The 17950-nt window shown below is 46.5% G+C and overlaps 1 protein-coding gene across 1 annotated transcript in view; it reads right to left on the reverse strand.

Moving 5' to 3' along the window:
• Window positions 1-17950, reverse strand: part of Gabbr2 (gamma-aminobutyric acid type B receptor subunit 2) — a 352225-nt gene that overhangs the window by 118358 nt on the left and 215917 nt on the right. The window contains exon 7 of the mRNA XM_078047869.1: window positions 17658-17894. Coding sequence (XP_077903995.1) covers window positions 17658-17894 — 237 coding nt within the window. The remainder of the gene's footprint in view (window positions 1-17657; window positions 17895-17950) is intronic.

Below are 17950 nucleotides of genomic sequence, written 5' to 3' on the forward strand. Positions count from 1 at the left end.
CTCCCTTCCCTGCCCTGGTCATTTCTAAATGGGAATCAGAGTTCTTCTAAGAGAGAGTGGAACAGAAGAGGCAAGAACATTAATACTGGTTGAGAGCCCACCTGTTCCAGGAACTGTGCTTAATTCTCATGATGGCCTTATGACGTCAGCAATAATAGACCCACTGCACAGAGAAGCAAACTGAGATCCAAGACCATGGCTTACTGTTTAAAGTCTCTGACTAGAGGGGACCAAGACCCAATTAAAGCCCAGGCCTTTGGCAGTTGACCTTGTTCCCCCTAAATCTTCTTTTTAAATTTTTTAAAAACTGAGGCCTAAAGTAATGTATATCTACTATAGAAAATCTGGAAAAGAGAAATAAGTGAAAAAATTCCATCCACAAACACTGTTAAAATTTTGGAGTATATGCTCCTATTTTTTTAACATATTTTTAAATTTTTATCAAATGTAAGGACTTACCATACAAAGCTCTTTGTAACTTACTCCCTTTTTAACCTACTAAGCTACATATCATAAATGATCTTCTATTTCATTAGATATTGTCCTGTAATAATTATTTTTAATGGCTGCAAACAAGTCCACTGAACAGATGTATCAAAATTTATTTAGTCAAGCCCAACCACTGGACATTTCGTGTATTTCTGGTTTCTCCTCAGCCTACCATGGCAAGCCATGTGACCATGACACTGATTGACTGTGTCTCTGCTCATGTCACTGTCGCTTCCTGTCTCAAAAAGAAAAGAAAACAGAACAAAACCAAAAATGGACTGGGAATGTAACTCAGTGGTAAAGTGCCCCTGGGTTCAATCCCTAGCAACACACACACACACACACACACACACACACACACACACACACACGCAAAAAAGCAGTGCTGAGAATATAACTGATGTTAGATCGCTCTATGGGTTTGACCCCCAGTAGCACAGAAAGAAAAACAAAAAGGAAAAGAAAAAAAGAAATTAATGTTAAAAATAAAATTTATTGAGCCCTATTTACATATTGTAAAACATTATCACTTCAACTGTAATCGGTAGTAAAACATTGAGGTATCTTGACCTTTTTTGTGCTAAGTCTGAAATTCAGCATGCACTTCACACATTTCCAGGGCTCTTGAACAGAGCTGGTGGCCCCCATGCTGAAGCGTGCAGATGGGACGGAGTCTTACTCTCTTTGTGTTCTTAGTATGAACATAGAGCTTGGCACAAGCCAGACCTCCCTGAAAGATGATTTGCACTGTAAATGTCCGTTTCTTCTGTTGTTTAAGCCAAAATAAATAAATAAGTAAAACAAATCAATAAACAGATTGACGTGTCCGAGGCATGGCTTGTTTTCTTCTTCTACCAGGGACCCTTCAATCATCTACAACCTTCACAGTTTATTAGGTCCCTTTCCTAATCCATCTTATGAGCATCCCATGGAGGGGCCCCTGGTCACCTGTGTCACTTTGCATAAGAGAATGCAAAGACTAGACTTCCCTGAGGTCACCAGCTGCCAAGATGTTGGGGACAGCACGCAAACGAAGGTCTGTGGACTCCACGTCCAGTGCTCTGTGTACCACACCAAGTGGCCCCTCCTGACAAGGTAACTGAGCCATGCAAATGAGATAACGTCACTTGGGTTTTGCCTGGCATGTCGGTGAAATACTTTCCGAACCATTTTTGCAACTGAAACATGTTTCAAAGGAAGGAAACGAGTTCATCACAGTAATCAAGTCTGTCACAGAGGATGTGTGATGATGTTTGAAAAATAATCCTATGAACATCTGAACTGACAACGCTGAAGCATCTCGAGGCTAAATCTGCTAATAACAGTCTTTAGCATTCAGGTCGGCACTCACAAGGGCTGGTGCGATCCGTCGCACAGCAGAAAGGCCCTAACAAGGAACTTCCTCAAAGAGTGATAGGGTAGAGGACAGATTTTAATGAGGCCCAATCCCTGAAAAGGTGAAGTGTGAGTGAAGAACAAAAGCACTCGATGGAACTCCTGTTCTTGAGTCAGATGATAAGATGGGGCCTCAAGTTGAAAAATGCCATAAAAACTACCAAGAGGTCAGGATTTGCACAGGAAAGGAATCCAAACATCAAGGCTGTGGCCTCTGATCAGAATGAGGCAGACCCCTGAGATACCTCTCCTAGGCTTCACTAACCTGCTCAGTCCCCACCCATCTGCCTAGCTCATCCACCCATTCATCTATATCTATCCACCCACCTGCCTGTGGACAGATGGTGCCTATGGATGCACCATCTAGCTGCCTATCAATCCATCTCTCCACCTATTCATCCATCCACCTACCCACATAACAATCAATTCACCCCCATGCTTATCCATCTGTCTGTCCATCCACCTATCCATCCACATACCCACACATCCACCCATCCATTCACCCATCCACGCAGACATCCAAGTATCTACTCATATGCCTTCCTGTGTCCCCCTCCACTTTTCCACCCCTTCATCCAATGATCCAGCCAGTCTTTCCTGTATGTCTACTCTGTGTAAAGCCCTGAGGAGATGTGGAGTGGAAGGGTCCAGGGATGGTGATAATATATCTCTGATGCATCTGCTCATTTACCATCAGCTGAGACTCAGATATAGTCCGGACCATGTTCCAGCAACTGACTCCAGAGAGGTGAGTCTCAGCAAGACCCTACCCTGGAGGAGTGGGGAACAGAAGCCTCTGCTGTAAAGCTAACCAATTACCTGGAGTCACAATAATTGCCAGAGAGCTAATGTAAGGAGCTCTACACTGCATTGCTGGGGTCCCAGGGCTATGTTCCTGAGGCCACCTCAGCACGCTTCTCCTGCAGCATCTGGGCTCCTCTCTGTCTAATGGACGTCCACCTCCTGGCCTAGGACCATTTTTTATTACTGAAATCATGGGAATGAGGTGAAAGGGCGTTAAACAAAAAGGCTATTAACACTACCACAAAAACCTCCCAGGTAAAAGCCCCAGACTATTCGCTGCTTGGGTAACTATACAGTTGCCCAGGAAATCAATGCTGTGCTGTTGATGGTCTCGCCCATTCTCCCGCCAACTCTTTTCTGATTCTGTGAGTTAACCCTTCAGGAGGCTGACCACAGTGGCTTTCAAGCTAAAGCGAAGACAGTGCAAAGAAGATTACCATCCCCCACACCTCCACCATATGGGCTCCACCTTTCCTGCACCCATACACCATCTGATATGTTTACTGAATATCCTCCTTTAAAACACTAGCAGAGAAACCTTATTCTGCTAGGGAGAGTTATGTTTTTGCAGTACACGTTAAAGTAAACAAATCTCTGTTAAAATACAGAATGTGGATCTGGGTGCTGGCTAAGAGGTCCCCTGCCTATGCATCTGCATCAGGGGGGTGGGCCCCGACTCCTGGACCTTCTGGGGAGCCTGACCCGGTGAGCAGAACTGAGGGCTCACACACAGGCTCCACATTAAGATTTTGCTTCCTCTTGGATCCTGTGCATATTTGCTTGCTAATTTTTAAATCAGAGGGATGGTTAGCAATGTCTTACAAGGAGCACTTTGGGGAGGGGGAGGAAGAGGGGGAGGGGTAGTAAATGTAATGCTAATGCTAATGTCAACGTTAAAGGAGGGGCAATATTATTGGGCTTCTGTGTACAATCCCTTCTGAAAAACAAGTTTGAAAGCCACTGGAATACACGGATAAACAGCTTTATCAACAACAAATGTGAAGACCCATAAATTGAATATTTAGGAGCATGGGTAGGTGCCTGTGTTCATGAGCATGTGAATGTGGGAATGTGAATTACTGGAGATGGCAGGAGCTGTAAGTTCAATCGAAGCAGTGGTGTGGGACCCACCAAATCCAGAATATTCTGGAAATTAGTTATAAGGGTTTGAGGGTCTAAGAAGACCAAGAAGCCGGTATCCAAATACATTGTTCTTTAAATGCATTCGTCCTTGCACTAATTTAGCACATACTATGCCCCAGCCACCTAACATGCATAAATGCCTTTAATCTTCACAACCTTTTAAGGTAGGCCCTATTGTTATCTATAGGAGTCCTCAGGGGCTGTGCCCACCTCCCCTCCTAGGGCAAAAGGAACATCCTCCAGTGCCTCAGAGTCTCAACTGGGAATTACCCTCTGCCAAGAGGAACTGCCTTGCCCAAGGGCAAACTCCATCCCAGGTCCCCGCCAGAGCAGCAATGGCTGACCTGAGAACCCTGAGATCCAGCCCCTGTCCACTCTAGCTCCATGGTTCCCTGTAGCTCAGCTGCAACCACACGGCAGACAGCTTCTCCATCTACTCTGTCCTGCCACCATCACCCCCTTATAGGTATATTTCCAGAGCACACTCTCTGAAAAACTACAGTGTCCTGTTTCAGCACAATCCCTGTTTCACAGATAAGGAAGCAGACGCGGAGATCAAGTTCTTGTGCAAGTTGACCCAGTGAGCAGGTGGAACTAGTTGGGGACCCAGGAGGCCTGTCATCAGAGCCCATTTTCTCAACAACTCCACACCACTTAGAAGACAAAGGACTCCCCTGCAGTCCCTCCCTCACTGTGACCCTCTTCCCCATCCACAAGGCACAGTGTCCTCTCTAGGCTGCAGGTCTTCACTTGCAAATAACTGGTTTGGGCAAGAACTGTGTGTAGTTTCAAAAAGAAGACAGACATGGGGGTGGGTGAGGGACCGATGAGAATTGGTAATTCCACAAGAAAATGGATCTTCCAAGCTTCCTTCCTCTCCTCACACAGGGGCTGGCCATCAGCCAGGCGGGACCAGAGTGCCACATGGAGTGTGAACGAGTGACCTCCGTATCAGTGCACGCAGGCGGAGCTGGCATCCATTAGGGCTCAAAGCGTGCGTCTTGTCGGCTGGAATCTATGTCAACTGTCTTCCCCTGATCTTAGAAACTTCCTTCCTGCTTAGCAAGCCGGCTGGCTAACACACCTTGACGTGTGCACCAAGGGGGATTCTGGCTTCACACAGAGAGAAACGTGAATGTGTAGGACATACCCTGGTGCTCTTCCAGCTCATCTGCATCTAAGATCTCATCTCAGTATTTTCCTCAACAGCGGGATATCACAAATGCTTATTTACTTAAAATATTTGCTCACGATATTTCAACCCTTTCAAACATGTATTCTCAGGTTTCTGCAGGCAAAGGCAGGCAAATTTTTGCTAGGCGACTATTTGGTCAGAGGTAACTTGCAAATATCTGGATTTTCCTATGAAATCAAGTTAGAAAGCTACTTACGATATCCTTAAAAATATTAAAAAATTAAAAATATAGCTTATACTTATAAAAATCAGCTCTTTCATAAGAAGTAATAACTTTAAAATGATCCTGCCTAATTGGGATTATTGTTGAATTGGTAAATAGTTTCAGTTTAGGATGACAGAAAGTTCTAGAGATGGGTGGTGGTGATGGTCACAGGATAGTGAAAATGTAATTAATGTCACTGAATCATGAACCTATAAATGGCCAAAATGATATATTTGTGTTATGCATGATCTGTCATGTTTTTTTTTTTTTTTAAATGACAAGATTTTAAAGAGTGAGAACCTTGGCTGGGGACATAGCTCAGTGGTAGAGAGCTTTCCTAACATGTGGGAGGCCCTGAGTTCAATGCCCAGTACCACCAAAAATAAATAAACAAATAAATAAAGATGAAAATCCTAGCCATAGAAAAATCTTAATAATGTGATAGAATAAAACACATAGCAAAGGAATTTCTAAAAAAGTCACAACTGAGTGAAGACCCCATGAGTTTGTCTGAATGATGGGTTATGGGTGACTTTGATGTCTTTTTTTGGGGGGGGGGGTTGCCAGGGATTGAACTCAGGGGGCACTCGACCACTGAGCCACATCCTTAGCTCTATTTTGTATTTTATTTAGAGACAGGGTCCAACTGAGTTGCTTAGCTCCTTGCTTTGGTGAGGCTGGCTTTGAACTCTCGATCCTCCTGCCTCAGCCTCCTGAGGCACTGGGATTATAGGCATGTGTCATTGAACCCAGGGGTGCTTAACACTGAGCCACATCTCCAGCCCTTTTTACTTTTTATTTAGAGACAGGGTCTTACTAAGTTGCTGACGCTGGCTTTGAACATGTGATCCTCCTGCCTCAGCCTCCCAACAATCCTATAACTGGCATTATAGGTGTGTACACCGCATCCGGCTTTGATGTCTTTTGATACTTGTCTGTACTTTCTATGTTTTCTATAATGGTATATTGTTCTTGCAATGCAAAAAAATAAATGTATAGGTTATTTTAAAATATATGAATAAATAAAAACATGTAACTTGAGGTTGGAAAACACCCTCCCTGCCTGAGAGGGAAGAGGCGAGTGAAGCCTGAGGAGCTTCCCCCAGGAATGGCCATGCTGTGGCCCCACTGGGAGCCACGCTTAGGGAAGCCCACTGGTCTACAGCAAGGGGCCAGTGTCCTGGCTTCGGCCTCGCCTCTTCCTCAGCAGGTTCCCAAAGCCCACAGTTTCCTCACGTGGAAAGGGAGAGGGTGGGGGCCTCTAGCCCTCCTGGGCTGGGAGCGAGCTTTCATTAGTGCAGGACAGTGGTTAAGAGTGAAGAGTGAGCCAGGCATGGTGGTGGTGCACGCTTATAATCCCAGCGGCTCAGAAGGCAGAGGCAGGAGGATCACAAGTTCAAAGCCAGCCTCAGTAACTTAGTGAGCAACCTGTCTCAAAATAACAAAACCAAAAGGTCTGGGGAGGGGGCTCAGTGGTTGAGCACCCTGGGTTCAATCTCTGGTACAAAAACAAAAGAAAAAAAAAAGAATAAAGGGTGAAAGGAAGTCTGCTGGCATTTAGATCCTAGTTTCTTTACTTGGTGACGTATTTAATTTTGGTTTTCTTACTTGCAAAGCACTGGTGGTCTCCACTTTGTGGGGCTATGTTAGTTCCCCGGGCTGCCTTAACAAAGGACCACAAACTGGATGACCTAAATAACAGAAATGTATTGTCTCACATTTCTGGAGACCAGGTGTCCAAAATCAACATATGGGCAGGGCTGCTTCCTCCTGAGGGCTCTGGGGGAACTGCTTCTATACCTGTCTCCTGCCACAAACGTTGGTCTCCTTGGACACCTCGGCCGCCTTCTTCACACGGCCTTCTCCCGGCTGGTGTATCAGGCTCCAAATTTCCCCTTTGTATAAGGACACCCATTATAACATACTGCTCTACTTCAGGAAGACCTCAGCTTAACCAATTACATCTGCACCCACCCAATTTCCAAAGAAGGTCCATTCTGAGACACTGTGGGTTAGAAGTTCAACATATGAATTCTGGGGCAGGGGATACAACTCAAATCATAACAGTGGTCATTGTGAAGATTAAATGAGATAATCAGTTAAGAGCTTAACAGAGTACCCAGCATACAACAGGCGTTCAAAACTGCGAGCTATCCATACCATCATCACTTCTGTTGTTATAGTAATCGTTACTATGACCACCACGTCCCCAGCTCTTCCTGGGGCTCATCCTCTTTGTTTTCTCAGGCACCTGGTCAAAGTCTGCACTCAGGGCTTCTGTCCAAGTTCTCAGAGGGTGATAAACTCCCCTACCTGTTTTTCATTTAAAAACAAGAATAATAACAGCTATTTTTTTCCCCCTGACTTGCGGAAGTCAAACTAGCAAGCTTTAGAAGGCTAGGCATCAATTCAAACAAATTGCTAAGCCACATTATTTTGATCTTTCAAATTTATCTGACAGCAGAAGGAGGAGATTCTCCTTCTGCAGTATTGGTGCCTGTGTTTGAGTGGGTGGGGGAGGGGCAGCCGCGCAATGCCCAGGAATGCAAGAATTGGAGACTGAGCCACTGCATTAGAGCAAGAAGACCTGAGACGTTGGGACCCGGATTACCAGTTCAGCACAACTGGACCCCAACACAGCCATGTCACCTCTTTGCACTGCGATCACCTAATTCATTCAGTGAACACATAAGAATTCCATAGACTAAGATCCAGGTCTTATTCAAGACATCAGGTACACAGAGGCAATTACCGGTGCCACAGGAGGCTCACAGGATCACTGTCCAGTGTCCAGGGCTGACAGACACACAAATGATCAATTCAGAGCAGAAAACAGAGTAAACTCCACTATTGATAAGGGGACAGTGGTCCTGCCTGCCCTCCAAAGCATCTCACCTGCGTTCCTTGGGGACAAAGCTGTACCTCTCCTTCCTCCTGCCTGGCCTAGGTTTGGTTTGTTGGGGGAGCTGGGAATGCTGAATTATCAAAATATCTTAAATAGTTCAAAACAGGGGCTTGAGTAGCCTTCAATCAACTCCCATTTATTACTTGAGGAGTCTGGGGCAAATTATTTATCTTTGCTCAGTCTATTTTCTTTAATCTATGACAGAGTCATTAATTATTGAAACTGCTTGTCCATTACACTAATATTTATCAGGCACATACTGTGTCCCAGATACCCTGTTCTAAGCCTTGAAGATACAGAAGAAAATAAAATTGACAATAAATAATTGAAATATGCTGGATGTCAGACAAGTGTAGCCACGGAGGGGAAGGATGAAGGGTGGGAGTGAGAAGATGGGGAGGAGTCGGGAAAGTCCTCACTGAGTGGAGGACAGGAGGCAGAGATGGGACTCAAGGGATGGGGACCAGATGTAGCCCAACAAGAGGAGCACCCTGGGACCTATGCACCTGTCAACACGTGGCTGACCTGAGCATCATAGGCCATGGCGACATATGTAAAGTGCTGAGGGTGCTGCCTGGCATACAGTAGGAGCTCATTACTCGACTGCTATTGTTAGCATGTGATTGCATGGAGGAGGGGAGACAGTGGAGACTATAAATGCACCCTGGAGCAGGGCAGTCACACACCAAGGATGCGATTATTATCCTTGTTGTTTATTACTAGTAATTACCTCTTGGAAGAGCTCCCGACAGTCTGAAGTCAAGGGGGGCCCATCAGTAGCTCCTCCTCCCCTCAGGCCTGGGATTTGAACCCCAGAGAGATGCTGATGGGAGACATGAGAGGATGGGGGAGGGAAAGGATGGGTTTCTCTGCTATTTCAGGAAGGATTCAGCAAGAGACCTCAGACCTCCAACACACACACACACACACACACACACACACACACACACACACACACGACTCCATGAATGAAGTGATACCCGGAATCACATCAAGAATTTGGGAATCAATCGATTTTAGCAGGTTCGAGAATTCCAGGTCCTGATGACTGCTTATGGTCACCTCTCATCAGGGGAAGGGTTGAAAATGGCTTTTGAGTTGAGAGGAGCCTGGAAGACAACAGTGAGCATGGTGGAGTCTCCCAGTCGAATATGGATTCACTCCCAGCAGGCGGCCTTGAGGTGACCAGAGTCAATGGAATTTTGCAGGTGCAAAGCCACAGGTGAGTTGCTGTAGGGGTCAGAGAAATGGAGTGTGGTGGCACCTGCTTATTTGGGAGATGCTAACTCACTGCAGGAGGCTGGCAACAACAGGAGGGGTGCCAGGGACATGTGCAGAGCAGGAGGGAGGAGAGTTCAGAAAGCTTTTATCCAGGGTCGGGAGGATCGGGTCCAAATTCAACACAAGGTAACAATTAGGTTCTAGTAAAAATTTCCTCTTGAAAATACTTAAATTTTCCATAGAAACTAACATGGAGTCTCCCAGAAGTATGTGGGGTTCATAAGGGACATGTCTTCAGGAGGAACCTATGGGGGGTTGCAGAAAAAGGTGCAGACCAAGCTGGGAAGTGGGAAGCTCCATCAGTTTTGGCTGATTCTTGGGGAGCCTGCAGGCTCAAAGGCCCTGAGACCACATGTCAGTCCTTCTGTAGACCATGAGAGTGGCTAACTGGCAGGTCCCTTCAAGGACATGGCTTAGGCAAGACCACAACTGTGAGCCAGTAGTGGGTACACCTGCAGCAGCTGGGGGGATGGAAGAACCAGCCAAACCCCTAAAAGAGGGTGCCAGGAGATCTGGATGGGGTGCCAACAGTAGCAGTCTTTGTGTCTAATTCTCAGTGGCCCTTCTTAGGGAGGCTGGAACTTGACTGGCATTGAGCCAGACAGGAGGGAGTTCTGTGAGCAGATGCCTGCCACCTCTAGGGTGACTTTCAAATCCCTAGAGTGGATGGCAGCAGTCAGAGAGCTCCAAAGCGTGTCTGCTTGCAGGCACTCCACTTGGCTCTGTTTTGATGTTAACCGCTATCACCCTAGTGCAGGTTAGGAGGTTTGTTTATTGTTGATAAAACTAAATGAGGTCACATATGGGAACAGACTGGCACCTAGTAAGAATGTGATGCTTGGTCACTGGATTCCATGCTGCATATTGCTGGACTGGAGCCTTGGAAACTCTGTTCCTTGAAAAATCCCCATCATAGGAGCAGCGGTGATGATAATAACTTTAATAATGGCATGCAGTCCTTGGATGCTAAACATTACTGCTATTTTTCATACAGACCCTTTAAAGTAGAATATATTTCCCTCTACTCTGCAGATGAGGAAACTGAGGCAAAGAACAGCAAAGAACTTCCCTGAGATCACACAGCTCTAAGAGGTTGGGGCTTTTTTTTTTTTCTTTTTGCAATTCCTGTTCCAGCTCATCATGGCTATGCTGGGCAACAGTGCATTTCAATCTGTGTTTGAGGGGGGACTGGTTAGCCAGAGGACAGAGGAAGAGAGACAGGATTCTCAAGGTAGTGCCTTAGTGGAGTTTGTGTATGTGTGGGAATGATGCAATCCCACTGTGACCCTCTGGGTTTTTGGTGTGGTGGGGACAAGGGAAGGACAGAGGAAATTCTGAAAAGGGTTTACTGTTGATCATAGGCAATGGCCAAACAGAGGCTCATGAGAGTGGGACCTTGCAGGGGAAAATCATGATGCTGGGAGCCAGCCCAAGGTCACCTTATTTTCTAGGACACATCACAATCAGCCTACTGCAGAGCTTCAGGCAAGTTCTCTAGGCACAGCCTGGAGTGCAAGGTCAGGAAACATGGTCATGACATGCCAATGGAGGGGTCAGGAAGGGATGGTGCCCAGCCCAGCAGGGCTCAAATCCCAGATTGGTGGTGTTTATCCACTTTTGGATAGAGCTCCTAGTGCTGTTTCTTGCCTCACTCAAATTCAACTCCCAAAGAATCCAACAGCTAAACGATGATGTCAATATAAGACACAAACATGTGGATGTGGGAAGCCTGAAAGGTAACTTCAGTCCTGAAGGGTGAACCCAAAACCCCTCAAGGTCAGACAGACAGGAGAAGTGGGCCAGCTCTCCAGGATGATGTGGAACTGTTTGTGTGTGCATATGTGCACACATGCATGTGTCCTGGCACGCACGCAAAGTTCTCTGGATCAATATATACACAATTGCAGACTCCCAGCAAGGCCAGGCAATGGTGGGGGTGCTCTGAACAGAGTTGGAGGGGCAGCTTTGGAATACCCTTGGGATGAGGAACCTGCTGGCCTCCTCTGGCTACCTACCTTACTTGAAGTCCTTGAAATTCCAACAACTGACTTGATAAGGTTTTCTTTTTAGGGAAAATGTTGGTAGGGGTGTGGGTGCTGAGTGTGGACTGTACTTATGTCTTGGTAGAGATTTACCCAGGATTGAACTAAGGGGGACTTAACCACTGAGCCACATCCCAATCCATTTTTGTATTTTATTTAGAGACAGAGTCTTGCTGAGTTTCGTAGGGCCTCAGTAAGTAATGACAGGGTCATTAATTATTGAAACTGCTTGTCCATTAAACCAATATTTATCAGGTACATACTGTGTCCCAGGTACCCTGTTGTAAGCCTTAAAGATACAGAAAAAAATAAACCTGACAATAATAAGTAACATACACTGAGGCTGACTTTGAACTTGCAATCCTCCTGCCTCAGCTTCCCAAGCCTACGGGATCACAGGTGTTTGCCACCATGCCTGGCTGAGTTTGTTTTTTTTTTAAATTTTAAGTCTTGTATGAAAACCTTAAGAGTTGCACTGGCCAAGGCTAGATTCCTCTTCACTAGCAACAAAAGCAAATAGATCAATAAACTCTGCAATCGCCATCAGCCTCACCTCCTTGGTGAGATGGGTTTGAAGATAACAGCCAACAGAGGTGATTGCCCGGAGCTTGAGGGCCAGCCTCTCTTGACAGATGTGGTGCTGGAAGGTCCAGACCTACATCTGGCTGAGAAGCTGAGCAGAGAGGATGAAGGATAGGTCTATTACTTGGAGGAACTTTGGGTCACTCCCTTTCAAGCTATGATGGCTTCTCTATGGAGCCTGGAAGTGAGAGGCAATCTCAGCAAAATAGTTTAGTCCCAAGCAAGCTCCCTTTTCACAGTGGAAGTTTTCCCAAGGAGCTTCTTTCCATTTCTCTGTATCCAGATGCTCTTGGAAGCCTCACAGCCCCACCGAAACCGGGGTTCGAAGCCTGAGGGGCTCTCTGGGAAAATGCTCACATGCATCACATTGTCAAAATAGGACAAACCGAGATTCTGTTATTTTAGCTGGTGTAGACACCACCAACTAAAAGTGATGTCCTTTTAAAAGACTGAGCAGAAGAAACCTTTACCAAAGGGGGTGTACTATGTTTAGGGCCATATCATCTCAGTTTGACACACCCCAAGGAATTGTCCACGTTGAGACCTGGGAGACCATGCTTGTTTTCACAGCCTGGAAACTGGGAACAAATAAACACTCTTTACCTGAAAAAATTAAGACTTTGATCTTGACCTGAATGCTCAGCAAATGTTCCCAGGCATGTTTTGAAGAATCTCAGTCTCCTGTCAATGAATTTAGTGCATCTTTGTAAGGAAAGCCAAGTTAGAAGAATCTGTTCAGCCCTATTGTACACTGACATGTTGGAAGTAGGGATAGGGGACCTGGCACTGCAGCACTGCCCCCAGCACATGGCACAGGGTGAGTGCCCATAGAATGGGAACCTTGCAATTATTGGTGCGTTGAGTTTTGCTTCCTGAACTCCAGGAAAATGGATGACTGCTCCTTGGTGTTTACTGCCCTAAGCAAACACAATCTTCCTTCCAGGGGCCTGGGACAGACCTTGCAAATTGCCCAGCAATTATTCTTCTACTTGTCTACCACCCCACTGGATGGGGAGTACTCTTGCAGGTGGAGACCATGCCAGACCATGGTCCGTCTATACTACACACACCTGGCACAGAGTAGATAAAGGGGTGAATGAATGTAGAAACAAATATATTGCTGATAGGGTTAAAACCAAAAAGTATGTGTATGTGTGTGTGTAGCCCAGCAATTCTCAAGGTTACTGAGAATCTCCCAGATTGCTTGTTAATATGTCAATTTCTACGTCTTACTGAAAGACTAGAGAATCAGAAGTTCTTCAGTGGGGACACAGGCTATCTCTGAGCTACATCCTTAGCCCTTTTTAAAAATTAAAAAAAAATTTTAGTTGTAGGTGGAAAAAATACCTTTATCTTATTTATTTTTATGTCGTGCTGAGGATTGAAGAGACTTAGGGTCTTTTAAGTTGTAGAGACTGGCCTCCAACTGGGAATCCTCCTGTCTGAGCCTCCCAAGTCACTGAGATTGCAGGCATGGGCCACACCATGCTTATGTAGGGCATCTGGATTTTAATGAAACTCCCTGGGAGACTCTCAAGGATACAGACTTTGGGATTACTGCCCTAGATGAACTCTGCAGAGCTTGTTTCTAAGCCCTTATCACTTTCAGAAAATGGATTCTCAGAGTGTTCTGAGCTTTTAAGACTTAAATAGTCAATTCCAACCTGAGTTTCCCAGTTGCCTGTTTGATAGAAGAGGGAAAGAAGCATCTGAGATTTCTAGATCATGGTGGGGGTCAGGGACGTAATCACAGGACTGAATATCATAACAGCACACTCAGGAAATCAGAAGTGGGCAGTGTCCCAAGGCTGTAGAAAGTCCATTTCCGGGTGTTGGAGAATAACTGGGAAAGGAGCCCCTAAGAAGAGAATACAGACCTGGGCCCCAATTTAAGCTGGCTCTTCAGCCCAGGTTGCAGAAGAAATTTCTCCATCAACATGCCGACCAGGAAGCACAGGCCCAGCTCCCAGCAGACTGTGCACGCTGGATCAATTGGAATTGAGTCACAGATATAATTAATTTAATGTGTTTAAACGATTTTCCATATAGTAAACATGTTGAATGAGGGTGACCCGGAAAAAAGTGTCTGCCTGAGAGTGAAAAGATGGAGGCCCCGTGTGCTGCATAATGAAAACCTTCAGCAAATGGAAAATGCTTCAATTTATTTCCTTCTCCTTGTTCCTTTCCTTTCTAACTCTTTGTTGATAGTTGAACTTGGCCTTCTGCGGTCTCCCTGGACCACAGAGGCACATTTTATTTTGTCAGAAGAAGTTCTTTTTCCTGTGATCAGAAGACAATTTTAATGAAACCCATTGGCAACCAGGGCCAAGCACATATTAATATGTGACAAGGGGACAAGGAAACGAGGTGCAGACTGTCTTCCTTTGCAGCCCTCTCAACTTGAGGTCACAGTGGTGCAACCAGAGGGCTGTGGCGTGGAGCTGAGTAGAGCCCGATGGTGACCATGCTGGCTCTTCCGAACCATCTTGCCAGGTGACTTTGACAGAGTCATTTCCCCTCTCTGACCTCGGATACTCATTGATAACATGAGGGTGTTGAATCTGAGGATCTTTTAGGACAGCTTTCAGGTCTGATATTCCCTGAATTCTGAGTCACAAACTGGAACAGGTGTCAAGGAATTTCCCATTAAAAAGAAATTCATCTCCGAGCCCTGGAAAGCGCTTTCGGCAGTCCTTATCTAATTGCTCATCAACTGGGGATTATGTATTATTTGGCTTCGATGAAAGGGAGCGCTTACAAGTGGTTATAAATGGTCCCTGACGAAGCGACACAGGCAACCAGGCAAACGCTGACTTGGAAGATCATGAGAGACAGCGAAACAGTCCCTAGATTCTGTAGCTGTCTATTCATCTACCCTGACTTGGGTTACTGTGAATTCACCCTACTAAATGGGAAGCCAAGTTTGAAAAAAGCATCCTACATTTTGAAACGGCCCTGCTCCAATGCTGCCCCTCTCAGAGCCTCAGCCTGCGTGGGGCGGAGAAAGGATGGGCAGGTAATTTGCCTGGTGCTCTGCCCAGCCTTTCTGGGGGTTCGTGGGGGGCCACAAGATGGCCGTGGGGGAGAGGGACAGAACAGGTGGGGCTCTGGCTCCTCTGCTGCCTGCGATGTTCCTCTTTTGTCTGTTTTATATACTGAGCTCCTGTGAGATTTTATAACAAGGGGTTCTGAGGATAAAAAGATTTTTTTTTAAACCCTAGACTGAGGCGAGCTGTTCAAGTTTCCAGCCTGAATCTAGGTTGTGCTATAAAAACACTCTTGGCCATTAACTACATGGAGCCTTTACTTCTGCACCGTGGGAGTGGACGCCCAGCACCTTCGGGTCCCTGCACCCAGGGGTTTTTGGAAATTCACTTCTTTTGTAGCAAAAACCAGAGCCTCCCCAGCAGCCAGAGCACTGGAGCTCAAGCCTGATGGGAATCTGGGAGAGGCTATTGAGCACCAGGTAGGGGGGGTCCCACCCCCAGAGGCTGATTGGCTGGGACTGGAACCCGAGACAATACATTTCTCACAGCCCCAGGTGACTGGCTGCATCTTGGGAGTGGTTGGCCTGTGAGATCTCTGCCAGGCTCCTTAGCTTGTCCCTCCAGAACTGGCCCCAACTTATCTTCCCAGTGTCTGACCCAGGGGACTATCCCCCCTGCCTGCCCCCACCTCTCTCCACTCATCATGCCCTGGTGGCCAGGCTGCCAGCATGTCCAGCTCCCACCACCCATCAAGGCACAGTTTGACAGGCACCTCTTCCAGAAAGCCCTCCCTGACTTTTTCACCAAAATTCACAGAAAAGCCTCCCAACTTGCATAGTTTCTCCCAAGGTACCAAGCCCCAGTCTCTACCTCCACCTGCTCTTTTTGGTACTGGGAATTGAACCCAAGGGTACTCTACCACTGAGCCACCACTGACTTTATTATTCTTTTTTTTTTGGGGGGGGGGTACTGGGAATTGAACTCAGGGGCATTTGACCACTGAGCCACATCCCCAGCCCTATTTTATATTTTATTTAGAGACAGGGTCTCACTGAGTTGCTTAGGGCCTTGCTAAGTTGCTGAGGCTGGCTTTGAACTCTTGATCCTCCTGCCTCAGCCTCCTGAGCTGCTGGGATTACAGGTGTGCACCACTGTACCCGACTGATTTTTTTTACTCTGAGTCAGGGTCTCACTAAGTTTCTGAGACTGGCCTCTAACTTGTGATCCTCTTGCCTCAGCCTCCTGGGGCACTGGGATTGCAGGTGTGTATCAGTGTTCCCAGCTGGTACTGAGCATTTTTAACCTCTCCATGTCAGTCTGTCCAGATCTTGTCCCTGTATCTGGACCACAGGCTCTGCAGTAGGGAGTGCATCTTCCCTTGGTATCCACACCACTGGGTACTCCCAGCATCCCACAGAGCCTGTCCATCACAATAGCACAGCTGAGTACACCCATGCACAAATATAGACACTGAAGATATGCAACAATCAGCTCATCTTACTTATCTGCTCCCTGAATACCCCAAGACAGACTCACTGACTCTCTAAATGACTCACAGGAGTCATGGAACACAGGACAGCACTTTAGTCCATCCAACCTTTTCTGCAGACAAATGTCCTCTATTTTCTGGGAGGAGAGTGAAGGGCAAATACATCATCAGGAGACATAAGTGACTCCATTACCAGAAGGTAGTAACAATGCAGCAATTAAGAGCCAGACTCAGGTTCAAGTATCAGCTCTGCCTCTGATTAGCTGTAACTTAAATGCTCCAAGTTCCAGGCTCCTCATGTTTAAAAGGGATAATAACAAGACCTACTTCTATGGGGCATAAAGATGCCATGAGACCATTATTAACAGTAACCATGGCTGGCATTTCCTGGATAACAAGCACCACACATAACATATCCTTGAGTCTAATCTACATAGTATGGAGCACCTGATAAGCATTCAAGAAATATTAGCCATTATTAATGCTAATTTCCCAGCTTCCATGCAAGATATATATATATATATATTTTTTTTTTAATTTTCTTAGCTTTATTTTATTTGTCTATTTTATTTTTTTTGTGGTGCTGAGGATCAAACCCAATGTCTCACATGTGTTAGCCAAGAGGTCTACCTATGAGTCACAACCCCAGCCCCATTGCATACATTATTATTATTCCCACTCCTCAGATAAAAAACCGGAGGCCCAGAGCCAATTGCTTACACAAGTATTAGCAAGTTGTTACACGCCATAGCTAATCTTTCTAAGCACCTTGCAAAACAGATCCTATTCCCGTTTTATGAATGAAACTTCAATAGTTCGAAGAAGATACCTTGTAAGGGAAGACCCAGGACTTGAACCTGCCTTTGCCAGAGCTCCTGCTCCCCACCCCACCTTGTGGTAAAAGGCACCTGCCCAGGTAATGTCTACTCTCTCTGTCCTTTCTCACTCACCTGTGATGACAGGCGGTTCCGGGTGTGTCAGTGAGCACAGCAGTCCTGCCCCTCCGTCCAACACCCGGCAACCCCGTGGCCCACAGAGAGGACAGGTTACACACCAAAAGGTGGGTGATGGCCCCTCCTCCAGCCTTGCCTGTCCCCCAAGGACACTAAGGAAAACAGAGCGCAGAGGCGCGGGACTGACCGTGACCCCAAAGAAGTTGGTCTCATTCATGGCGTTGAGGATGATCCTGCCCAGCGTGTGGTCTGTGTAGTTGAAGTCCTGGATCCGCTGGTGCCGGCTGCTGGCGTGCAGCGTCTCCATGGCCCTCTGCAGTGTCTTGGCGATCACCCAAATGCCATCGTAGGCATAGCCGTGGAACTTGCTGGGCCCCACGCCCGAGCGCTTGTTGTTGTACTCCCTCTCGTACTGCTGCGGAGTCTGGAAAGACAGGGGTGGGTCACGCGTTACAGCAGGGACATCAGCACTCAGGTACC

This window comes from Ictidomys tridecemlineatus, chromosome 4 (genome assembly GCF_052094955.1).
Source record: "Ictidomys tridecemlineatus isolate mIctTri1 chromosome 4, mIctTri1.hap1, whole genome shotgun sequence".
In the NCBI taxonomy this organism is placed as follows: domain Eukaryota; kingdom Metazoa; phylum Chordata; class Mammalia; order Rodentia; family Sciuridae; genus Ictidomys; species Ictidomys tridecemlineatus.